Source organism: Umbelopsis ramanniana, assembly GCF_025399195.1.
Source record: "Umbelopsis ramanniana AG unplaced genomic scaffold K450scaffold_13, whole genome shotgun sequence".
NCBI classification, from domain to species: domain Eukaryota; kingdom Fungi; phylum Mucoromycota; class Umbelopsidomycetes; order Umbelopsidales; family Umbelopsidaceae; genus Umbelopsis; species Umbelopsis ramanniana.
The window spans coordinates 31,958-55,965 of record NW_026252099.1 but is presented as its reverse complement, the minus strand read 5'-3'; the positions used below and the strand labels follow the sequence as shown (position 1 = coordinate 55,965).

Sequence of the window (24,008 nt, the reverse complement as noted above, 5' to 3'; positions counted from 1 at the left end):
CATGGCTTAAGCTTTGCTTTAAGATGTTCATCAGTCCCGCGAAAAAAGGGCCTCATCTTTATCAGCCAATCAGAAGCGAGCACTAGCTCCACTCACCCGGGCGAATGAAATACGTGCGACTGCTGGGTCACTAGTTCAATCGAACCATTTCAAAGCATCGCTCACTGTCCCTGTTACAACCTTGATACTTTCGAGAACAGGATCAACGCAACGCCATTGTTATTTGAATATTTCCAGACAGTTAGCCACCGAAAAAAGTTAGCTACGAATCGGCATTAAGCAGCGATTGGTTATATTCTCATCATCTAAATTTTGCATACCCGCCATTTGGTTCCTGCAGAATTTCGTCAGCGAGAACCGGATAGGATCAGTTTGAGCCTTTGATGACCCAGGAATCCGACGTGATGATAGAGTCAACTAGATCAGACAGCCACAACCAAGTAGGAAACGACAATGTCGACAGCCATCTGGAGCAGTTGATCAAAGATAAGCAAGACGAGTTTGGACTTTTCGAGACTTCTCTGTTTACGATGCCTCGAATATTTGACGATGGAAACTATATTGTTGGCGAACCAGGGAGCTTTGGAATGGATGATGGACTTATGTCGGCAACGTCCCCAACAGCATCAGCAACTAGCGGTCATAGTGGAACTGGTAGTTTCGACCCGCCAAGCCCTGCCAACTGTACCCACGATGACGATGATAACAAAGGAGACAAGGTTATTGAGGTACGATTGTTATTTAAAATTTTAAGAGTGGTGTAGAGGATCGATTACTACATTTGGGAGATTCCATGCTTATGCAATAAGTTCTGCTTAATAGACATTTTCACATGAAACGATGGTCCCCACACTGGCCAATGATTGTCTGGACTATGATCAATTTGTCCATTCATCAATGTAAGGGTCCACTCACAAGCATCAAAAGATTGAATGGGGTAAAGCTGTCGACTAACCCCAACCTACTCTAAATTTTTTAACAGTGACCGTTTAGCGACCATGGCTCCAGTGAACGATTCAACTGCTGGTCAAAGCCTAAGGTACGTGACACATGACTTGGGGTTAGCTTTGCAGAGCGCTTTTCTTTACTAAATCTTTCTTTTCTTCTCTTCCTCTCTCTATCTTCTCTTTATCATGTTTCGCTCTCGCCCACCTTCGTATATCAGACCCCTCGAAATCCGCGTCTTCGGCATACCAGAAAGCGGTACGAAATCTCGAGTTGAAACTCAGATCAAACTTGGCATAGAGTTGATTGATGCTAGAGGAGAGCGTGTAAAAGAATGGTCACACATCAAGTTACCAACTCATATGGTCGCGAGAGAAAAATTGAAGAGAATCAATGGAAAGAACCCACAAGCCGATGCAAACCCTGTCAGCGGCACAGCCCTACATGAATCTCAAGTACTGAGACTGGATGCAACTGTCGTCTGCGCCAGTGAATTGACAAGGGAAGTGATCATGTGCTTCAATTGCGTCCATAGAGAGGTATGTATCTTTTTTACGTCCATCTCCACATATAGTTGCAAACCTCTGACCTCAATGTTTTGCATGACTGTAGAGAAAGCGATTGCAACGAAAGCGTGACAATAAGAGAGCCAAGCTTGCCAATAAAAAAAGCGCCAAGAACACATCTATTACCTTCGAACCCTTACCTGATCTCGACGATGAAGACGTGATGGCAACTGAACGTTCAAAGATACTGCAGTTCAATTGCTGCGACTATGTTGATTATTCTGCTGGAGAAACAGTGTTACCGACACGTTTCACATGCTATTGTAGACACCATGCTGAGAAGTCCGGTTTTCGGTAAGTATTAATATTCCCCAGATTTTGGATTGCATAGACGTATTCCTTGCACTTCATTGCCGTCCCCCCCCAAAAAAAAAGAAGAAATGCGTGCCTAATTCAATTTATTACACAGCATTAAATTAGCTCTCAAAGATCACAATGATGAAGTTGTTGCTGTCGGCATCTCGCCGTCTATTATGATTACGGACGATCACAAAAGCAGCAAATTAAATTCTACATCTTCTACTGGTCCTAAAAAACGTAATAGAGAAGAATACGACTCTCACGATTCAAACCATACATCAAGCTCCTCTAGGAAGGCAAACAAAAAGAAGAATCAAAGCACCGATGGTGAATCTGACTCTGGTACATCCAGTCCCATTGCATCTATACCAGCAACTCCAACATCTATGCAGCTTTCATCCATAAACGGTCCTCTTAGCCCACTGGTCCTACAAGCGTCGCCAGAAGCATCGTCATATGCAACTTCAGTCCATTTTTCAAAAAGTGATTTACAAGAGATGAAAATTCATCTTCGAGATTCAGCAGACAATAACGGACATATTACCAATTCAACGGATTTCTTGGAAGTTGAACGATTCTTGTCACAGTTGCCTAGCCCAGTAGATGTGTCTATGCCATCGATGGAACTGAATGCTAGCATGGCTGCTCACACGGAGTCTCAAATGCACGACAACGACTTCAGTTTGATGAATGCACTGGAAAGGTTAACTTCACCCACCATGACTCACATTCCAGAAGTGTTACAACAATCAAGTCATCGACCCAAGTTACCATCACATACTGACAACAGCAATACGCCTACTCTTCCCAGGGAACTCCCACAACTGGATACTCTGCAAGCACAGGCTGCAGCCGCTCGCATGCGACCGACAGAGCGTAGACAACAAGCTTTAGTAAACCGAGTTATTCCCGCTGAAGGCCCAGTTTATGGTGGTGTTGAAGTGACTATTCTAGGATCTGGCTTCTATGAAGGTGTGACCTGCTTATTTGGAGAGAATCCAGCGATGCCAACGCATTGTTGGAGTCAAAACACTCTTGTGTGTATACTCCCTCCTGCCACCAATCCAGGCACCGTAGTGGTATCGTTGAAAGAACATCCTATTGTCCTGGATGGCCAAGATGTCCCACTTTTTACCTACTTTGATGAAAGCGATCGTGCATTGATGGAGCTTGCTCTACAAGTGGTTGGTTTGAAAACCACTGGCAAGCTGGAAGACGCTCGTCAAATAGCCATGAGAATTGTACAAGGTGGATCTGGAAGTGGACAGGCTCAATCACAACAAGGCAGCAACGATGATGGAAGCCAGCATGATAGCCAAGGAAGTCAGCACCAGTTGAGTTATCGAAAGAATGAAATGCAAGCTACTCAAGTTTACAAGGAGGCAAAATCTCGCTACCTATCAGATATGGAAAGCCGAGTTATTGAAGCCTTGAAGTCCACCCCGAAAGACACGTTATGTCACATTGATACTTGCAATGACTCTGGTCATACCATGCTTCATATCTCCGCTCTATTGGGTTACTCTGAACTATGCAAAGCTCTGTCTGACTATGGATGTGATATCAACAAGCAAGATCGTAACGGCTATACTGCGCTTCATTTTGCCAGCTGGGCAGGCAAGTTAGCTTGTGTCAATGAGCTTATTGATACCGGTCGTGTCGATCAAACAATCCAAACTGTCCACGGCAAATTAGCTGTCGAATTAGCTTTCGACAATGATTATGAAGATATCGTAGACGTGCTTGGCGGACCTATTCATGTTGTTGATTTGGATGACTCGTATGCAGCATCGTCTGAAAATGAATACGATTCGGACGACAGCAGTGACTTCCGACGTTCTGATGACGAGCGAGATGCTATTGATGAAGCTACTGATTTCAATCTGCCTGTAGAACAAGGCTCTGACGAATCCGAAGATGATGTATCTCAATTACCCAATCTTCGCAGCAATATCCTCTTGCGCAACAAGAGCCGTAGCAATAGAAGGCACTCTGCTATGCAGATGGCTGACTGGCTGCAGCTCTCGGCGGATCCAACATTAGCATTCTCGGGCGTTGCAGGTGATAGAGATGAAACGCATTTATCCGAGTTGACGCAAGCTTCATTATTTTGGGTTCGCGAATTATTGACGGAAATTCAGCAAAGAGCATCAGACGCCATTGCAGATTCTAAAGTTCGAGAACGTCTAACTGACTTGCAGCATCAGGCTTCATCAGCGCTTAACGACTATACCACTTGTGGTCGTAGCCGAATTTCCCATTTGCAGAAATACGCTCACACTATGCTTCATGACTCCAAGCTTCGTGCCAGACTACATGAATTACAGCAACAAGCATCTAGTGCTTTGAACGATACCAAGCTCCGAGAACGATTGGCTGAAGTGCAACAGCTTGCTGCCCATGTCCTAGCTGAATCCAGTGCTCTCTCCAAGGATGATCAAGCATTAGCGGCCGCTATTCAGCGTCGACTGGATCGTATGGCCACTCACCTGACTCGTGTTAGACAAAAGCTTCCTCAATCTGCTCGAGACTTTGTCCGGTCAACGCTCCAAACTTTGGATGACCATCTCTTGATGGATGGCCCGTTCACTGACACCGACAATGACATGGAAGATGATGGTTGGCCATGGGACAACAAGGATGGGGTTGAACCTGCTTCCTCGGATGTCACTCCAGCTCCCCTTCATCAGCTCACCACACAAGAGCAAGAGCACCGCCATCGATTCCTTAATCCATCGGAAGAATCCGAGGCAAATATCACCACACCGCCCACCGCTGTGGTCAGTAACAATGTTCGAGTTCACCGCTTCGCTTCACGGTCTAAACATCGACTTGAGCTTTCCAGCAAGCTTTTGAATACGCCAGCAAAGGTATCCAGCAAGCAATCTGAAGCTGAATCTTCTGATGCAACAACTACAGCGGATGATAGCGAAAGTCCCTCTGGCGAAGAAGATGCTGATGGCGAGCCTGTGTATTATCATGGCGCTGTCATTATGGATGAAAACAAGTACTTATGGCATCGTGAAAAGTACAAGCGACTGAAGAAGGATAAGTTGCTCTATCTTTTTTGGTTGCCTATTTTGTTTGGTATGTATCCAATTCTTTATTGCAAGCTATTCTCATCATTTGAATACTCATCCTCTTTTGCTTTTAGTCATTGTGTCGTTGTTATTACTACACTATGTACGAACAAACTCGGCTGTCTATGAATACCTTATAGGCTTTACACCCTCTCTGCGTAAGATCACACTCATGGGCACTATTTAAGTGGCCCAATCTCTGGTTTACGTTTCTTTCTATTTTATTTTTTTATTGTTTTCTCTCTGTATGTGATTGCCTCCCCCCCCACCACTTTTTTGTTCTTTAACTTTGTCTGTGTTCATAATCTTTCCCATTCTTGTAAAGTTTTGTGTATGAATTGCCAGCTACTTATGGCTGCTACTGGAGCTTTGGGTAACTTGTTTCTCTTTTAAACCCCCAAACTCTCCACAGAATCACCTATCTCCTACTTCGCTATACCCTCTCTCTCATCCCCATTAAATGTCAATATGTATGTTCGTGGTGCAAAATACCAAAAGACGCAACCAATACTTATTTTCATGTACTCTCCATAATAAAAATTCGTTTGTCATTAGTAGAAAATTAGAACGGCAACTTTTTCAATCAAAACATCTAGGATTTTTTTATTGATGGGATTGTGAATGCTAGGGTAAATATCATAAAGAAGACAAACAGGAAAAAAAAGGAGCTATATTGTGTGTAGGAAGGGTAGGTCATGGGCTGTGACAATGTACAATCATAAAAGGCCAGCCAGATGAGTGAGGAGGTCATAAGCTATGGCTTATTTGTGGTATTTGGCAGGAACAAATGGCATCTTGGTGATAGAAGCGTCCTGAACTCTGTTACGGACACGAACCTTAAGAGCAGTGCCATTCTTGTGGAAACCAGACTTGACATATCCCATGGCGATGTTACGCTTCAAGCAAGGGCTGGGAACACCGGAGGTGACGTTACCAATGACTTCACCATCGGGAGAGAGGATTTCGGCACCTTCACGAGCAGGAGCACCTTCAACAAACAGACCGACGCGACGACGGGAAACACCACCCTTGATCTGAGGCAAGATATGTTCAGCACCCAAAAAGCCACCAGTCTCACGACGAGACTTAGGAATGGTCCAGGTCAAACCACCTTCAACAGGGGTAGTGGTATCATCAAGGTCGTTACCATACAAGCAGAGACCAGCTTCCAAACGCAAAGAGTCACGAGCACCTAAACCAGCAAGTTCAACATCGGGATGAGAAAGCAAGAGGTCGGTAATATTAACGGCATCAGCAGTAGGGATGGACAACTCGAAACCGTCTTCACCAGTGTAACCGGAGCGAGCAACGTGGCAGTGAACACCGCGAATGGTAATGAAACGACCGTTCATGAAGGCAAAGTCTCTCAAATCTTCTCCAATCAAAGATTCCAATGCAGCAGCGGCTTTAGGGCCCTGAATAGCCACAAGAGAGTGATCTTCGATAATTTTGAGATCGACATCTCCACCCTTATCTTGGAACACCTTGAGGTGCTTGTTGATATGTGCAAGATCCTTCTCAGCACAAGCAGCGTTGGAAACAACGTAGAGAGAGTCAGCTTGCTGCATGATGATCGTATCGTCGATGATACCTCCGTTCTCATTGGTAAACACCGACAATGTGCCACTTCCGACGGGCAGATTATGCAAATCAGCCACTACCAAAGTTTCGAAGAATTTAGCACGGTCCTTTCCAATCAGTCTAGAAGAACTACCAGTCAGCCAACGCCAGGTTAAGTAGTAAAACATGATCTCGTATTTACCTTGTTTGCAACATGTGGGAAACATCAAAGATCGAGGCTTTCTCACGAGTGTGAAGATGGGAGGCCAAGACACCCATACCAGAGTATTGAACGGGCATAGCATAGCCAGCGAAGGGAACCATCTTACCACCATGCTTCAAGTGAAAATCGTGGAGAGCTGTCTGCTTAAGAGTCTGAACAGAGAGCGTTCGGTCAGACATCACGTGTACGATACGTTTAAGCTCAAGGTCTCCGGTTTAACCTTACCTTTGAGGTAGACGCATAGGAGCGCTTTGCCAAAGTCAGCATAGCAGGCTTCTTGAGCAACTTGGTAGCAATCATTATGTGAAAAAAGGAAGAAAAGAGGAGATGAAGTTGCTCGATCGTGTGAGAGGGGTTTTATATTTTTTTTGGTTTGACTCGGTGGAGTCGGGCATCTTCCGTTGCATCGGCTCTCACAGCGCCTCCATTTACGACATTCCGACTACCAATCGAGGCAAAAGAGGTTATGAAGCCAAGGTAATTGCTTCACAATTGATTTTATGGGTCAAAGTTGGAACAATAAGCTAAAGTAATGATAGGCACACTTGGTCAAACAGCTGTTAGGAAAATGAAAAAATAGAAAAAAAAAAGTACGGGTGCTGTCTTTCTCTTTTATCGACGCAGTGAGTTAAAATAATATCTACATTATGAAATGGGTATGTATGGATTTACTTGCTTTCTTATAGGCTTACGCGCCCATCAATCTCTTCATATCTCCCAATTTTCGACGAAGAGTGTCACGCTCATTCTCGCTTTCAGCGAACTTCATCTTGATATCAATGATCATGGATTCCATATACTATAAGAGGTCAGTAAGTATCTTGCGTGGGTCAAACTTATTCGGAGAGCAAATTTCTCTTATCATTGCCTTATACTTACGCTCAGTTGTTCTTCCAAGGCGCTATTTCGTTCTACGAGAGCGGCATTCTTCGTACACAAAATTTCCATTTCTTCCTTGACTCGTGCTTCTACCTCGGCAGGAAGGGTATCAAGCGCTCGCTTCAGTTCATTAGATTGTTGATGAAGTGCGTCGTTCTCGTCGTTGAGTCTTGCCATCTCTAACTTGGACTCAATCAGTCGATTGGCTACAGTAATGTGTTCGGTGTTAAGTTGGTTCACTGAGTTTTCGAGTCGCTTGACAGAATCCTTCAATTGCTTGTTCTGCTTTCGAAGAGTGTCCAGTACTTCAGCTTCGCCACTAGCCCGAGCCGCTTCAGAGGTGTATTGTTTTGCCAGTCGATCCAATTTTTTTGGTGTAATTTTAATGCCATAGGCATCTCGTACAAAGCCCCTAGAGTCCTCCTGAGAGGAACGGAACGCAAATGTCATTTGTTAGTATTAAGACAAACCAATGGTGCTTTTCCATTAGTAGTGCACTATTCTTACCTTATAAGTATCCATCATTTCGTTTTTTAAGAAATGAAGCAGCCCGTCGAAATCCAAACTTAATATGATTGCTTGATTTCTTTCCATGAGGGCTAGTGAGAACCGGAAGAGAGCTTCGGTGCCTTCAGCTAGCACAATGTCGTAAATACGGTATACAAGATTGAATGGGACCTTGTAAGCGAACATGGTCATAAACCATTGGGTGGCGTACATGCTAGCTCGAATGCCCTGTGCCTCCAAATGCCGGTGCAAATGAGGGATATGCTCTTTCAGTAACCCTTCAAATTGGTATAATCGTTGGTTGATGGCTTCCATTTGATGTGTAAAGTTGCCTCTTAAATTGTAATGCTTCATCAGGCGTACAAGAACACAGAAAGCTTCTTCCTCAGGCATCTAAAGCAAAAGTTGTTGTGTAAGGTAAGTCTCTGGTTACAAACAAAATAGCACAAGAATTGCATTCTTCATGTTGTTTCTTGTCCGCATCAAATCACACCAACATAAAAATAGGAAGAGAAAGTCGCTCCTTACGTTCAGCAAAAGTGGGCCAACTATGAAAGCAAGGCCTTGGCAGTAGCCAACGTCGGTATCGTACAATGAATAAGCTTTCACAACATTGAAGAGGGCTTGTTGGCCGGGGCCGTCCTTTTCAAAATAGTCATGCTTAGGGAAAGTTCTGGGGAGATCTCTCAAAATAGCCTTTTCATAAACAGAGTCTTCTTTCAATAGCCTCATATATTGCTCTTCCAGCTCTGGATCTTTGGATTTCGAGAATAGTTGCCATATCATGCCGCGGAGAGCCGGTGGAATGCCCTGCTGAATATTTTTGGACAACTCTTTTGGGTGTGTTTTGGCGACAGTGTTAAAATCACTGATCACCGTACTCCAAAATTCCCAATCAATATCTTCTTCTTCTCCTTTGCTAACAGCTTCATTGTATACACGCTCAAAACTGCCTCTGATTTCCTCAATTTGTTGTTCCTCATACTCCTCTCTTTTGGGATCACTGGTGATTTCGTTATTTTGAACCTCCAACCGTGCGAGAAGGAGATCATAATTTGAACCAACCGTCTGTGAGCGTGCTGGACGGGTGGTAGTTTCATGGCCTTGATTTGCCTGCTGGTGCCCTGATTCACTGGATAAAGTATCTTCGCTTTCATGTGGCAGAACATTGAGGCCATTGATAATGTCTTTAGGCGGTGTAGGAAGTGGCACCTGTCGCATACCGGATGGAGCATCCCGGTTAGAGACAGTCATACGTCTACGTCGGCCGCCAGCAGCAGACGGAGTAGATGTAGCATCGCTATCTAATGATACTTCATTTAGATCAGCTTCATTGATAGGAGTACCTTTCAGAGAAGTTCGTCTTTGAATAGCATCTTGTACCAGAGCGTTAACATTTCCAGAGCTTTTTCGGTGTGAACTTCTTCGGCCCAAGGAGGAATGTGATGACTTGATGGTGCTATCTGATTCTTGGCTATGTATGGAATTCTGAGCTTTGTGATGAGAGAACTTGCCATTAGTGGATGAGTCTTGCACTTCGTTAGAGACGTCTTGGTCTACCGATTCGCGAGCAGCCGAATACATTTCGTCGCCATCAGATGAGATATCGGAGGTTGCCTTAGACGCTGGCATTGGGAAGAGGGGAAAGAGGAGGGGGAGGAGATGGTGACGCCGAATTCGGGATCAAGTTGATTTCAAAGTCCCTTTTTTTAAAGGCATTTGCCAAATGCAACCTCGAAAGCCACTGGTAATGTGGATGCTCTTTATTCTAATGACCTTCCGTTGATAACAATACGATGACTTTAAACTCTTTTTATTATTATTATCACAGTTTACGTCTTCATCACTATTCGGACGAGGGAGGGGTAACTCATGCTCATTTGCCAGCAGAGTCAGGGTCCCTGATCAGAAATTACCTACCTACCGGCTTTTTGAGCTTCCGACAGAGTCTTCCAAAAATAGAGAGGAGATCAGTGACAAGTTCGCTTCACAGCCGATGACTTTGCTGAAACAAGCAACTGGTAAACAACATTCTATTTTTATTTGAGATAGGAACCATCGTTAAACAGCAGGACCACGGTCGTTTTGTAGTGAAGTGTCCATCATAATAGACAAATGCTTTTGACAGTTAAAAAGCTCTATTCGTCCCGAGCAACCTGTGATGGAAACTCTTGTCACTGATGTATTGCCTAATTTTATAGTCCTTGGCGGATCAGCTGGTAATTCATATTTTTGGTCTTCCACCATCCAGCTAATAATGATGCCCAGAGGTCCGCCATGACTGACGATTAGAATATGCGAGTGGCCTGCTTGCTGTGACTTGCTAACAATATCGTTGAATGCCTCCAAGACTCGGGTTTCGACCTCTTGATCGCTTTCACCGCCTTGATCTATGATATAATCTGCGGCACTGATACCTCGGGCCTTGGCGCCAGCATTAATGGCTGATACTGGCTTTCCATTCAGACTGCCAAAATCATGCTCTCGAAGTCTCTTATCGAAAATAATGGGAGTTTGTTGATGGAAATTGGTTATGCCATCCGCTGTCTGAGAAACATTAAATAATCTCAGCAACAAGCTTTCACTGCTGGCAATAATGATACCAGAACTTACTTGTTTACACCTAGATAAATCACTACTGTAAATAACATCAAATTGCTCATTTGATAGTCGCTGACCGACAAGTTCAGCTTGCTGCCTGCCAGTCTCGTTCAGCTGGGTATCTAATAATTATGTATGTTAGGAGATTCAGAACGTAGTGAGATGACCATAGCAACACTAACCCATTTGGCCTTGCAGCCATCTATCTCTATTAGCATCAGTATTACCATGACGTACTAAAGTAATCAACATGGCCATTGAGTAACGTCGAAGAACAAGTGGCTACTCCACTTCATTGAACGTCACAGCTTCTCAAATCAAAATTTGCTGAGCTTTAGAGAGCTCAGCTTTGCACCACTTAGCTTTTCTCCGCCACAACTTCATTTGCAACATGGCAAGCCAAAAGTCGCTAACATCTCGGCCATTGGACCTTACGTACTTCATGTACATGGCTAGTCATATTCCTATTACGATGTTTTTTGACTGCCAAGTGCTGTATCCTACATCTTGGATACCACAACCACTTCTCGACCTCACTGCCTGGTACATCCAAGAGTTCAAGGATCCGTTAATATCGAACGCCAACAATTTGCCATGGTTCAAGAGTTTCATATACTGTGAGGCTCTTATCCAACTCCCATTCTTCTTCTGGAGTCTTCATGGGCTCTACTACAGTAAGTATCGCGTAATATGCAATTTCTCAGGGGGAAATTTTTTAACTCTGATATTTTTTGGCAGACAAACCTATCACGCGCGTCGGCCTTCTAGGTGAGCACTCAATTCTACATCCCTATTTCGTATTTGTAGCACTAATCGTTTGTTGTTTTAGCATATGGTGCTCACGTAGCTACTACAGTGATCGCCACTCTCGCTGAAGTTGGCTTTGGCTCCCCCGCCCGCTTAACTATGACCGCTCGTGAACGCTACACTCTAATTGGCTTGTATCTCCCATATTTAATCATTCCAGCCACCATGGTCGTTGATTCCTGGTTCAAGCTGTCACCTCTTGTCAATTCCGTCAACTTCAACAAAAAGACTAACTAAGCAGTCGCATCAGATCGGTTCGCCATTTAATTAGCCAAAAGCTCTTATTTAACAATGTTAAAACCCTCACATTCGGCCGCCTATCTTTAATTATGTTGTGTTGTTGGTATACAGAAGAAACGTGGAACTGAGTGATAAGGGGTATGTATGACCACAGGTGCAATAATGAGAAGGAGGTAGTGTAATAGTATAAAGTACATTTAGAGAGAACAGGACTTTAAATTCCATCAAAAACGTTCTTGTGGGGATCGTTCTTGCTATTGCGCTTACTGTAGGTGGCTGCAGCACTTGCACCACGAACCATCGAAGTGCCACCACTATGCATGTTCTCCCAAGGATTGGGTGATGGGGAACGAGATCGAACCGTTCGTCCCCCAATCAAAGGACTGGAAGGTAACGATCTCGGAGCATCATTGGCAAGAGGTCGGCCCCGCTGAACACTGCCAGCAGCAGGCGAAGTAGATCGTGGAGGAGAACCTTTGTTCAAGATGTCAGTGATTCCTTTGCCAACTCGATTTTTGATGCGCAGAAATGCATTGCTGGAGTCGTCGGACAGTTCACTAGTCACATCTTCTGGTGGACTGGAGTCGTTTTCTGGAATAGGCGATTGTCTTCCCAGTCCGCCAGATAAAAGTGCATCAATATGTCTATCTCGATCTCTCCTCAGAGTTGATGCGGACGACCGCGCATGCTGATTATTGTCGTTATGAGGTGACTGACTTCGGTTATATTTTGCGGTGTATGTCTAGGAAAGATGTTAGTTCTATGCACGGAACATCTTTATTGTACAGTAAAGTGATACCTACTCCTAATGCATTGCGTGCACGATTTAACAATCCACCAGCTCGGTTGTCGCTTGAGGGGTCGACTTCTCTCTCTCGTAACCTCCTCTCTATCATGTGCCAGCTACTGTTAGCGGTTCTGCCAACTCCTATTATGTTAAACATCATGCCTCATACCTTCGTTAATGAGCGCCTTGCCTTCGTCAACCTCTGAATTTAACACAATCCTTCCACCGCGTATGCCACCTTCCTCGTCTTCAGCATGTCTACCATCACCGTCGTCATCTTCATAGAAATCAGTGATACCGCACAGCTTCAAAACTCTTCCTTGGAAGTTGAACAAAATAGCAAATGCTGGTATCAAAATTACGACAGGAAACCAATCTATAAATGTGGTTCCCAAAAATGGTACCAAATCTGCGTGGCCCATAAACTAGTGAGGAAAGGGTATCAGAGTTCAATGACTGACAAAAATGCTCTTGTAATTTTTAAAACCTTCCATACCTTCGAAAACACAGTCTGCTCTTGTTCAGGATTGATGCTGTCACCAGCAATGTTCAGGTAATTGTAACATAGTGGAGCCCTAGATTTGCGTTAGTACGACAGAGGTGGAGCATCCTTCAAAAAATCAAGGAAAACATACATCATCCTACACAAGTATCCAGTGAACCACAGCATACTGTTCTCATCCGTGTGATGATTAGGAACAAGAAGATAGAGGTTGAAGACCTTGAGTCTAAACAGGGAAGTATATGTACAAAGGCACATATATGTAAGTGTCAAGAATGACATAACCTAATTCAAATAGACTTTAGTGACAAGCGCATCCTTCGTTATTCTTCACGACTTCGAAAGGCTACCTCAACTGCAGCATAGTTCAGTCCACACGCACGCAATGCGATGGCGACAATAGACAGAACCGGTTGTCGTACATTGAAGGTCAGTTCAGACCAGATGACGCATACGCTTATCATCGCACACAAGATAGCTAAAGTGCGCGCCAGTATGGGTTTGATTCGAATTGACCACCACCATTCTAATGAGGATAGAGTGTAGTTTCAGTAGCTGAAGTCATAAACGAACATTAACAAGATATTCTTCGTACCCAGACGAATTTTGATGTCCGTCAGAGTAGTTCCTTCGCTCAAAGGACGTACTGTGGAATAAAAGTGGCTAAATAAATGGAAGTTTTAGTTCAACCTTGTTCATCTAAAAGCATATTTCTTCATCAAGCACTTACTGATCCAAGCTATCCTGGTTGGCAATGATGTCCTGCAGATAAAACGCATCTCGTATAAGGTTGTTCCATAACCTGGCATGTGTATTTTCTTTAAAAGGTCATCCTGTATTAACATTGATGGTGGAATTGACTTACGCTAACTTTCTGTCTCGCATACGTGTAGCTTTGATCATACGCTGATTCAAATCTACAAGATAGTCTTCTGTCAACTGTCTTGGTATGGTGGTTGATCGGAACGTGTTTCTCATCTCAACGTCGTGTACTGCTGGAAATCGCTTCAATATCAGGTCAACAGCATGTCGCAGCAGAGGGTCATCCGAGTGCACTTTGTGATCAACTTTACGGATGGTCTACAGGTGTCATGGATATTAACAAGCTGTTTTACCACCACTAACAAGCAACTGCAATCATGGTTACCTTTGCAATATCTGTGTATTCCAGCTCGCTGTCCATGCATTCTTCCTTCACCTTCGGTGCTCGTATATATAAATGCTTCAGTTGCTTCCTGACATTTGCCGCATACCATAGCTTTCTGGGTATAGCAACCAGCCCGTATCCCATAAAGATAATTGCTAGTAAGAGACCCCAACTATTTGCCATAGCCATAACGTAGCCTTGCAGTTTGTCCCTAGAATTTTGACAGACTTATCAGCATCCAGCTGACAAGGTACACATTTTCAATCCGCGAAGTGCTACCTTGTGGTGTACCCGTTTCCTATGATTAGATATACAAGACCAATGATCGCTACAACAGCATATACGAGATAAAACTTGAGGTTGATGCTGATTGCGTACCGAAATTTAGCCGCCACTGTAAATTCTCCGGCATTTACATAGGCTTGTAGGAGAGGTATGATGGCCCTATTATATAATATTGTCAGCGACATATGTCTATGTGATAGGGTTGATATAGAAGTTTGGATCTGACCATGTCAAGCAAAATGAAATCCAGTATATAGTGCGCCAAGCAACATATAGAAACTGTTGAGAAACGAGAGCAAAAGGAACTTTGCATGTTCCTTGACAGTTTTCGTATCGAGTCTGAAGAAAACATTAGAATGAAGAGCGATTCCATATTGCTCATGTTGAGTTAGCTACTCACGGACGCCAGATCTAGCGGTAATAGAAACACTATCCAGAAAGGAGAAAACCAACCAATGAGTGAAACGACTGTGACATACCACGACTGCGATTTCAGCCGCCCATAGTATGACAGGGAGTACACGACTACTGCCGCCAAGCCAATGGTCGTCAAGATGAGAGGCAAGTAGCTCGATGGTGTGTCCATATTGGCAGATGCTACGAGTCCAAGTCAAAGTGTATAAATTTCCAAACGTCACGAAGTTGGTCTGGGAGGAATTTGATTACAGGTGATTTGGAAGGTAACTCACAAATTTATGAACCCATGGCTTATAGCATCTGCCAATATGTACAAAACTTGTACCTATAGAGAACTGCTCTTTACTACTCTACGTCAAAGATTAGAGTATAGATCTAAGCATAGACATCAGTTTATTGTCCACTGGATATTGATATTATGCTTTTAGCTGCGTTAAAAGCAGAGATTTACTTAAATATTTAGACGATGATGAGCCTAAGCTTTTGGAAATTCTAACTGGGGGCAGACCAGGATCAAAGGTATAGTCTGCCTTTCTGAATTCTCTAGTTATAAGCTGATATAAAAGTTGTCATCGATAGTATAGAGAGATAGATCAGAAAAAGACGATTTGGCATCTTGAAACTGAGCACGATAGTACCAACTTTTGTTAATAATTACAGCGAATCAAATTCCATGTGTGAACATCGTGTTTCATCGTTCAGGAATGAGGCATGTGGTATATGAATCAATGCTGTCTCTTTCAATTATTGCCAACGAAGTCGAGCCTATGGCTTTGTGATATCTACTACAAAGACGACTGAGTTCCATAATAAACGTGAGATTTTACAATTTTGCACAATGACAAGTAAGCGTCAGAGAACATCTTATATTGGCATCATGTAAATTATAGTGGAAGGCGAAAAGTGAGTATATTTTAATTGAAATCCGTTTTCTTGTTGCCAATGAATGAGAATTAGACTACTTCATGAGTACTCGCATATCATCCGTCCGTATAAATCAGGCGATCTTAGATGTGAAAAAACCCCAGAAGGTACATATTTAATAACCATAATTTTTCATATCTATTTTGATAATCACTGCTTAGACCTCACATCTTAAACGCGAGCGAAGCATACTTATAGAGCTTGCTGTGATACCACCACTACACTGCATGCTTTATCTGAGCTCCAATTGAGGATATATTTTTCTCATAAAAACGACCAGACACGTCAAAGGCAGAGGGGCGGGCTTCATCAGGTCATCCATACATCTTTCGCCACCATGGATGAATTTTCAGTGCTATTTGCTGTTCGCAACTTGTTTGCATTGGGTAACTACCAAATTGCCATCAACGAATTGAGCACCTCCAGCCGACTTTTGCAATCTCCTGAGGCCCAAGTTGAAGCCAAAGTTTACCTGTACCGTTCATACGTTGGTCAGGGAAAGTACAACATTGTGATTTCCGACATCACTGAGCGAGATCCACCAGAAGTACAGGCCATAAAGCTACTTGCCATTTACCTCCAAGCCAAGCAGAAGGGAGATCCTGCTGCTGCTGAGCAGGCGATTTCATCCAGCACTGCACTTTTGTCTGATGGAGCCAACAATATCAATCCCACCATTCAACTTGCTACCGCCACCATACAAGTCAACGAAGGTTTCCTGGAAGAAGCCCTGAGAATTTTGCACTCCCGTGGAAAGAACTTGGAATGGTAAGGATATTCTGCCAATCGACATAGCATCCGCCTTTGTGACTAAAGCTCTATGTTTCTGTTTTTGATAGTGCTGCACTTGTCATTCAGATATATGTGCAGATGGATAGAATTGATCTGGCCCGAAAAGAGGTTGCCAGTGTCAAATCCTGGGCCGAAGATGCACTGTTGGCTCAGCTCATAGAAGCTTGGGTTGATCTTCGCGTGGTAAGTGATCAAAATCATATGCAAAACTAAAAATGTGCCATAGCATGTCTAAACGTGGCATGTTATCATAGGGAGGTGCCAAATATCAAGATGCTTTCTACATCTTTGAAGAGTTTGCTCAATCAAACACTGCAGCCACTGTTAAGCTTCTCAACAACCTAGCTGTATCAAACCTTGCACTTGGCAGATACCCCGAAGCTGAGAGCCAACTGTTGGAAGCTTTGAACAAGGTAAATTTTTTAAACGCGCACAGTTACTCCTTGATATGTCAGTTTTTATTAACGTCTGTACGCATTCAGGATAATAATGATGCAGATACTTTGGTTAATCTCATTGTATGCTCAAATTTAACCAGCAAGCCTTTGGATGTTATCAGCAGATATGTAAAGTAAGTGAGAGCAAAGATGGAAATGACGAAGACAGACAGCTAGAGTCTAACTTTAAATTATGCTACAGCCAACTAAGAGATGTCGCTCCACAACATGCATTTTTGCAAGACTTAGATTTGAAGAACAGCTTGTTCGATCGCGCTGCTGCTCGATACGCTGTTGCTTAAATACTTATCCCTTAAAACTTCCTCAATAAATACATTTGTAAATCCAAAAAGTACTCCATGTGTTGTCTTTCGTAAATATAGATTATATTGTGCTCATCCTAAAAACTCTGATTTACGTGCTACTACTATTGACAGCAAGAACCGCTATTCTTGGCTGCGGGTGCTGAGTCAAGGTGAACATCTTCCCTTTTCTTTGGTTGCTGTGTTTGCTGAGTATCGATCAAACGCTTCTTGATATCTCTTGCAAGATCGAAGAACGCTTCTTCAACACCGATATTTGACTTTGCACTAGTTTCTTTGAAGTTAATTCCAAGCTCTTGAGCCAAAGCCTGCCCTCTCTCTGTGGGGATAACCTATAGTACAAATAAAAACGTTGAGCGATCGGAATTTGATATTGATGTGTAGCGAGCAAGCGGGTCCCAACTCACCTTTTTATCAGTCATGTCGCATTTGTTACCAATGAGGATTCGGTTAACACCTTCGCTGGCATGCTGCTCAATGTTTGAGAACCAAGTTCTCACATCTAAGATAAAAATAAATATCCATTAGACCAAAATTATTATACCTTCCAGTGATGCATGAACGTTATTGTAGGAAGCGACACCTACTGTCGAATGATTTCTCATCTGTAACATCGTATACAAGCAAGATACCCATAGCTCCGCGGTAGTATGCTGGAAAATAGAATATTAGATGATGGTTTGCGATACTTAATATATAATCTAAGGGTCTGTACATACCAGTAGTGATAGTACGGAAACGCTCTTGACCTGCCGTATCCCAAATTTGAAGTTTAATACGCTTTCCATCCAATTCAATAGTACGAATTTTGAAATCGATTCCTATAGTGGTGATGAATGAAGGCGTGAAAGAGTCATCTGAGAAACGAAGCAGAAGGCAGCTTTTGCCAACACCTACGATAGAATCAACAGCCAATGAGTGATTGATTTGCAACACATCACACTTTGAATCTATTTGAATGCTTACCAGAGTCTCCGATGAGCAATAGCTTGATAAGATAATCGTAAGAGGCGCTCTTGCTGGACATGATGTACAGCAACACTGAACAGCAGCTCGAGGCGCCAGCTTGAACACGGCAATGGGTTCATTTTGTAACTCCGCTCCAACCCCTCTTTTAGGCAAAAGGTATGATATCGTCCCAGGTAAGGCAGTTTGAGCTAAAAATCTTTTTGAAAAAGACAGAAAAGTAAGTGAATATCTATGATTTACTTATATCATAACAAAATCTATGGTTCCAACGCTTATTTGTATCTTAGTTGAAGGTATTAAGCTTGATATACATCTTATTTAATTGTATCATTGAAACATATGACGTGTACGGCGCGCCTTTCCGTCCTATGCAGCTGAAAGCTCGGTGGGCCGTGAAAGTGAAAATAACTGACGCTCGTTCTTTTGACCGGTGGTGTGTGTATAAATTGTCCCTTAACGCAAGACTGTACAGTGTATACTCGAATTATATCCTGTACTGTGTTTTATGCATCAGACAGCACAACACCGAGAGGACCCTGATCCCGACCATGGGGTTATGTCAATGAAAGCAAAGAAGACAGGTTTACCAACTGACGATCACACCATGACTACGACTTCAACTTCTTCGTCAAGCGTCTCTTCACCTAAGGAGTCCATTGATCGGCATAATTCAGAGCTTGGTCAGCAGCTGATGCTTCCGAATGAAATGGCAGGCATGGTACCTTTAAAATTCGTCATTACCAAACTTGTTCATCAAAGCTACGCCGATCTGCACGAGCTTGCCGAAACGTAAGTCATTACTTGTCTTTGAAGACACTGGAACGATTTATGAAGGAAAATGCAGCGTTTGATTGCTAACAGAGTATGCCCGTCTATATCCTGTATAGATTGCCTGCAATGTCTGAAGTAGACAAGAAAAGATCGATATTGTATTATACAACCAACGCCAGAAAGCAATTTGTAAAGTTGTTGGTTTTGCTGAAATGGGCAAGCAACGCGCAAAATATTCAGACCTGCCAGGTATGAGTATTCTCTATTGTTTTGCAATATACTCTCACCGATCATTGACATCAATGTTCAACTTGCGGTATAGAACATTATGGCGTTCCTGTCAAATCAAAACAAAGTTTTCCAAGACACTGTAGATTATTTACACAAAATACACACCGAATTACCGGCTGCAAGAGTTCGTAACTACGATATTCCAACTGCTGTAGATATTTTGACGAGTGGAACCTATTTGCGCATGCCATCCAAAATGAAGGTCAGTTGAGAGAATTGAGGAATTTCTGCTGTGATATAGGGTGTTAATGGTGCGTTCGTGTAGGATATTATTCCCCCCAAACCTTTGACGGACGAGGAAGTGTTGCAGACGTGGAATGAGTTGAATGATGTGATCCGCCTGCGTATGCTCACGTCTGAGGTGCTGCCGTCTCCAATGCAAAATTATCGTATCGGTAAGATATACAGCACTATTAAAAAGACGACAATGTATAGTGACTAACAGTAATATCTCAGCTGATGGTCGCATATTCTTTCGTGTTGAAAATGAATTTGAAGTAGCACTAACTCTTATGGGTCCGAGTCATGACCGACGATGGTGGATAGTATCTTTGGATATTTTGGCAAATTCAAGCACTCAAGGCGGATTCAACGGTAAGTATTCTAGGGTGGGCTTTATGAGGTTCATGGACTTGGTCACTCATTGCCGATACCAGATATCGACATATCATTGAATGATGCGCAAGCTCAGCGTTTGAAAGCTGTCGCACAACATCATCTTGCACCTGCTGCGACTGGCAGTCAAATACAACAATCATCTGGACTCCAAGATGGGACTGTTACAGAGGCCATCGACGCCAACAACCAGTCCAAAAACCTTCAATTTCCTCTTGTTCGCTTATACGACTACTTGCATATGTTCTGCCTGAACCTTCAACTTGAAATTCTCTATCTACAAGCCACGTCATTACAACGTTCCCGATGGGCAGACCAACTCAGTGTAGAGATGAATCCTACTCGCACCACCCTATGGTTGACTTATTGGCATCATGGATTCCAAAGCGCTTCTGTTACAGGCACAACGGTAAGTTAGCTCTACGACATCAGAGTGGGCACATGGGCTGATACACTAACATTTGTTGTATAGCATCAGTGGGGACCCAGAAGCAGTGATAGAGGAAATTGCATCGAGATATCCATTGTGGATGACGAAGGAGTGAATGAAAATTCACAGACTGGCTATTCCAGTACAACCGTTCAACATGAACTGCGTTTGCTGGCGTTATCCGCAGGAATCGGAGCATCGCTAGACCTTAGCAATTTGACGGACGAGGAAGCTTTCAAGGTTGTAAACGCTTTGAAATATCCAAAGGCTCATCTCGCTGTGCAATGGCAAAGATCAGGCAAACTGTTCAGCAACCTTTCCGAATTGGATGATTACAAAATCGTATGTTATGAAATTTGATACTCCTGGAGTACATCTGGAACGTTTTCTGAACCATTCGTTTTTAGGAGGCGTCCAACATCAACGTAGAGCATTTACTTATGCATGTTGTTAAAGCGAACGCACGTATGATCATACGGATGTTCCATGTCGCTCTCTTGTCCCAAAGACGAATTGCTCTTGAGCATGGCGGCAGCAACCTCATTAAAGATGGGAGTGAGACTGATAAGGAACAGAGCGATGATGGTATACACGTTCTAGGACTTGATAATGATGGTATGTTTAATGCTTTCGAGCATAACCTGTGAATTAGTAATGAAAATGCTCACATCATATTCACAATCAACAGATCCCGACGAAGAGACGAAGAATGATTCACACGTTGCTGCATTGCTTGTTCAATATCGACATCAGCGATATGTCAATATAGCTGTGGACATTCGGTCTGGCCAGTTAACGGCCTCGGAAGTAGGAAGTGGTAGCGATGAATCTGATGGTATGTACTTGCTGCGCAAAAGTTTAGATGCAGTTCAACTACTTACTTTCTGTGACAGACAAAATGCGTCGCCTCGAAGAACGATTAAATCAAGATCCTATTAGCGTCGACGATCATATTTCATGGCTCAGTTCAGAAACGGTCATTAGTGAAATTGTGTCGCTAGCCAAGCAACTGAACCTGCAGGCTTTTTCGCCTTCGGCTATGTCACTAAAGCGGGACGATATCATTCGCATTTTCGGTGATGCATGTTTTCCGTCGGTTTCTAAGCTAGAGCAACATGAGATACATCGCAATGCTGTCGCTGCGGAACTGAAAAAGCTGGGTATCATTGAAGGTGATCTACCAGAATTTTCAGCAGTGTTATCCAGCGGCAACGCAGAGTTTGCCCAAGGTGTATATCCACCACAGTGTGTTTTCCTGCAATTTACGCAATACCAAGACTGGTACTTGGTAGTTGCAGTTGTGGATAACAAATTACAATTTTGCTTGTGTCGTTTAAGGTAAGCATCCACACATTGACCCGAGTACAACGCCAGATATTCGAATACTCATCAATCTATCATTATAGCCGAGGCGCAGAGTCTTCATCACTTTTGCATACTCACGTGGACGTCCTGCCTATGGACCACGAATCGCTTTTTGACAGCCAGTCGGATGATGAGGTAGATGGCAAGGCGAGAAAGAATGGAAGTGCAGCCAAGGTAGAACAGAAGTCTAAGCGATTATCGAGTAAGAGGCGCCGGTTGCAAGATGGTACTGGCACTGAAGACAGGTATGTGTCAATGACGTTCTTGAACAGATGTGAACGACTCCCTCATCTTTTCTCGGTTTATAGTCTCCAAATTGATCTACGCTTGCTTGCAAAATTGGATTCCCTGTGCCGGTATGCATATGAAAACTGTTCGGTCAATATTATTGCTTTGCTAAACAATGCTAACCTTTCGTTATCAGTGCATATATAACCAACAAACAATTAGAAATGCAGCTCGCCAAGCACAAGGAAATTCTATCGCATCGATCATTACCGTTCAACAAGACCGCACTTTCCAAACTCGACCCAACACTATACCCACCGGTTGTGGACAAGATCGATGTTATCTGCATACCTCAACAAGACTTGCTTCGAGCATGTGTGTTTCAGCGTATGCGTGAGGAGGTTGTGGTCATGGGAGTTGGAGCACGGATGAATCAACACAAACACCTTCGACAAGATGACACAGAATGGTTACAACGCGTGTTGCCATCTTTGAAAGGTCAAGTCATATTACGATCGTCGGGATGGCTGGCTTGTGGCAAGAGCGATTGCTATGTGATTGCGGAATTGAAGTTGAACTGGGACAAAATCCCTCAACTGGAAATTTGCCCTGATATGAGTAAGTGGCATGTCTGGCGATCATTGCATGTTTTGAATATCCACTAAACAAAAATTTCTTCTTAGAACATGTTGCTCTAGACAAATCAAGCAAGACATTGTCTTTTACGTATACTGACGTTGATATATGCTTTGACAAGTTTCTTATGGATTGGGAGCGCACCTTCATGATGACTTATCTCACTCGATTCGGTAATATTGCACTGCAGCTTTTCTCTTACACTTTCGTGATCTCATTTCACCACCATCTGACACTGTTTCCCCAACTTTTAGCTTCATCATCATGGCTGAAACAATTTCAAGAAGACTTGATGTTTCAATCTTTTGATCTCAAAACCCTAAAGTACACTTATTGCAAGAATTACACCCTTTCTGTCACTTGGGATGCTCCTGCTCCTGGGCAAGCACCAAAGTACCTGCTAACTCTGGGCTCAATAGCTGACTCAGAAATAGACAAAGAAGCGCCTCCTCAATTACAAGAATCACTCAACCGCAAACAAAAGAATCCACACTGGCGAATAACGAAGCTACTAGAGAACTCACTTAATGAACACAAAGACTGGATCATGTTTGTTCAGGTATATTGCATTCACTTCTCGTATCAATTTTGTATATTCCGTATGCTCATTCTACTTCCCAACCAAAGACTTTATACCAAACATTACCACTCATGGTATGCTTAGACGAACTTCAAGAGCGGTCTGCCAGAGAGGGTAGAATTGGACATCTGGCTATTGTTCCCCGAGAGCTCAATGCGACTCGCTTAATATATTCATCCTTGTAAGTATAAAATTTGAAATACGTAACCCTGGCCTTGACATCTTTGCTAAAACGTATTTCCTGCAGGCATGCACTTGACATCAAGTTTATTAGCCCAGACATAGTCTGCATTTCGGATGTATATTACCACAGTCAGCTATTCACACGACGAGCTCAACTGGATAGATCCAACAAATTCACTCCTCCCAAACCATTTATGGTGATCAAGTCAGAACAGCCTCCCACCGATGGTAGCAAAGTTCAAGTTTCGCAACAAATGAACTTCCAGCCCTTCGATAAATTTAATGGACTAATAGAAACTGTCAATGATTGGTTATTCCAGGCGAAAGAGGAAGATTCAATGAAGGACGATGAAGCTGTATCACCGTGGCAAAAAGTCAATGCCGAATGGACGTCTACTGAACCAAGCGTAACGCCGTTTGAGCATGGACTTATTTGCACTATGGATCTAGCTTTGAGAGTGTTAAACAAAGTGGATGAAATCGCTGGCAAAAACCCTGTAAATCAAACAATTTAAGCACAATAAAGTTCACGTCATTCTCTCTACGTCTTTTTTGAGGTATTTCCATGCAGTTGTTGCGAGCGCGTTGACCAAAAAAATCCCCCAAATACTGCTTACA

The 24,008-nt window shown here is 43.1% G+C and overlaps 9 protein-coding genes across 11 annotated transcripts; 4 read left to right on the top strand and 5 right to left on the bottom strand.

Moving 5' to 3' along the window:
* Position 1: 1 nt before the first annotated feature.
* On the top strand, positions 2–5,455 carry K450DRAFT_230601 (uncharacterized protein). Its single transcript, XM_051587279.1, has 7 exons — positions 2–728; positions 823–899; positions 983–1,039; positions 1,166–1,484; positions 1,558–1,805; positions 1,921–4,898; positions 4,966–5,455. Exons 1-7 carry the CDS (start codon positions 384–386, stop codon positions 5,076–5,078), a joined length of 4,137 nt encoding a protein of 1,378 aa, XP_051446670.1. The 5' UTR covers positions 2–383; the 3' UTR covers positions 5,079–5,455.
* A 1-nt stretch (position 5,456) lies between these two features.
* Positions 5,457–7,254, bottom strand: K450DRAFT_230594 (uncharacterized protein). The gene is made up of 3 exons (XM_051587278.1): positions 6,900–7,254; positions 6,654–6,826; positions 5,457–6,592 (listed from the first exon to the last, which is right to left on the bottom strand). The coding sequence occupies exons 1-3, from the start codon at positions 6,972–6,974 to the stop codon at positions 5,653–5,655; spliced, it is 1,188 nt and encodes a 395-aa protein (XP_051446669.1). The 5' UTR covers positions 6,975–7,254; the 3' UTR covers positions 5,457–5,652.
* On the bottom strand, positions 7,035–9,727 carry K450DRAFT_230587 (uncharacterized protein). Its single transcript, XM_051587277.1, has 5 exons — positions 8,589–9,727; positions 8,061–8,453; positions 7,554–7,976; positions 7,351–7,473; positions 7,035–7,198 (listed from the first exon to the last, which is right to left on the bottom strand). Exons 1-4 carry the CDS (start codon positions 9,690–9,692, stop codon positions 7,363–7,365), a joined length of 2,031 nt encoding a protein of 676 aa, XP_051446668.1. The 5' UTR covers positions 9,693–9,727; the 3' UTR covers positions 7,035–7,198; positions 7,351–7,362.
* Positions 9,728–10,090: 363 nt separating this feature from the next.
* K450DRAFT_230580 (uncharacterized protein) lies at positions 10,091–11,018 on the bottom strand. Its single transcript, XM_051587276.1, has 3 exons — positions 10,844–11,018; positions 10,674–10,783; positions 10,091–10,607 (listed from the first exon to the last, which is right to left on the bottom strand). Exons 1-3 carry the CDS (start codon positions 10,917–10,919, stop codon positions 10,122–10,124), a joined length of 672 nt encoding a protein of 223 aa, XP_051446667.1. The 5' UTR covers positions 10,920–11,018; the 3' UTR covers positions 10,091–10,121.
* On the top strand, positions 10,648–11,814 carry K450DRAFT_230576 (uncharacterized protein). The gene is made up of 4 exons (XM_051587275.1): positions 10,648–10,794; positions 10,860–11,335; positions 11,400–11,429; positions 11,491–11,814. The coding sequence occupies exons 2-4, from the start codon at positions 11,053–11,055 to the stop codon at positions 11,703–11,705; spliced, it is 528 nt and encodes a 175-aa protein (XP_051446666.1). The 5' UTR covers positions 10,648–10,794; positions 10,860–11,052; the 3' UTR covers positions 11,706–11,814.
* Positions 11,815–13,072: 1,258 nt separating this feature from the next.
* Positions 13,073–15,045, bottom strand: K450DRAFT_230566 (uncharacterized protein). The gene is made up of 9 exons (XM_051587274.1): positions 14,830–15,045; positions 14,656–14,768; positions 14,424–14,588; positions 14,145–14,355; positions 13,863–14,077; positions 13,728–13,799; positions 13,593–13,660; positions 13,348–13,523; positions 13,073–13,282 (listed from the first exon to the last, which is right to left on the bottom strand). Exons 1-9 carry the CDS (start codon positions 15,013–15,015, stop codon positions 13,082–13,084), a joined length of 1,407 nt encoding a protein of 468 aa, XP_051446665.1. The 5' UTR covers positions 15,016–15,045; the 3' UTR covers positions 13,073–13,081.
* An 890-nt stretch (positions 15,046–15,935) lies between these two features.
* Positions 15,936–17,658, top strand: K450DRAFT_230563 (uncharacterized protein). Its single transcript, XM_051587273.1, has 5 exons — positions 15,936–16,538; positions 16,610–16,745; positions 16,817–16,975; positions 17,045–17,133; positions 17,202–17,658. The coding sequence occupies exons 1-5, from the start codon at positions 16,108–16,110 to the stop codon at positions 17,299–17,301; spliced, it is 915 nt and encodes a 304-aa protein (XP_051446664.1). The 5' UTR covers positions 15,936–16,107; the 3' UTR covers positions 17,302–17,658.
* K450DRAFT_230561 (uncharacterized protein) lies at positions 17,044–18,357 on the bottom strand. Its single transcript, XM_051587272.1, has 5 exons — positions 18,289–18,357; positions 18,042–18,215; positions 17,910–17,975; positions 17,730–17,824; positions 17,044–17,654 (listed from the first exon to the last, which is right to left on the bottom strand). The coding sequence occupies exons 1-5, from the start codon at positions 18,347–18,349 to the stop codon at positions 17,427–17,429; spliced, it is 624 nt and encodes a 207-aa protein (XP_051446663.1). The 5' UTR covers positions 18,350–18,357; the 3' UTR covers positions 17,044–17,426.
* Positions 18,358–18,700: 343 nt separating this feature from the next.
* Positions 18,701–23,974, top strand: K450DRAFT_230552 (uncharacterized protein). 3 transcript variants are annotated; one of them, XM_051587270.1, is made up of 16 exons: positions 18,701–19,080; positions 19,179–19,311; positions 19,385–19,555; positions 19,619–19,748; positions 19,810–19,947; positions 20,010–20,377; positions 20,441–20,740; positions 20,806–21,013; positions 21,087–21,233; positions 21,292–21,736; positions 21,805–22,008; positions 22,072–22,119; positions 22,188–22,609; positions 22,675–23,186; positions 23,255–23,388; positions 23,455–23,974. In XM_051587270.1, the coding sequence occupies exons 1-16, from the start codon at positions 18,797–18,799 to the stop codon at positions 23,903–23,905; spliced, it is 4,095 nt and encodes a 1,364-aa protein (XP_051446661.1). In that variant the 5' UTR covers positions 18,701–18,796; the 3' UTR covers positions 23,906–23,974. The 3 variants fall into 3 exon arrangements, with proteins under 3 accessions (XP_051446661.1, XP_051446662.1, XP_051446660.1); XM_051587271.1 differs by lacking the exons at positions 18,701–19,080; positions 19,179–19,311; positions 19,385–19,555; ... (3 more) ...; positions 20,441–20,740; positions 20,806–21,013 and having other exon boundaries at positions 21,086–21,736; positions 22,188–22,311; positions 22,393–22,609; ... (2 more) ...; positions 23,052–23,186; positions 23,455–23,559; XM_051587269.1 differs by lacking the exons at positions 18,701–19,080; positions 19,179–19,311; positions 19,385–19,555; ... (9 more) ...; positions 22,188–22,609; positions 22,675–23,186 and having other exon boundaries at positions 23,261–23,388.
* The last annotated feature ends 34 nt before the right edge of the window (positions 23,975–24,008 follow it).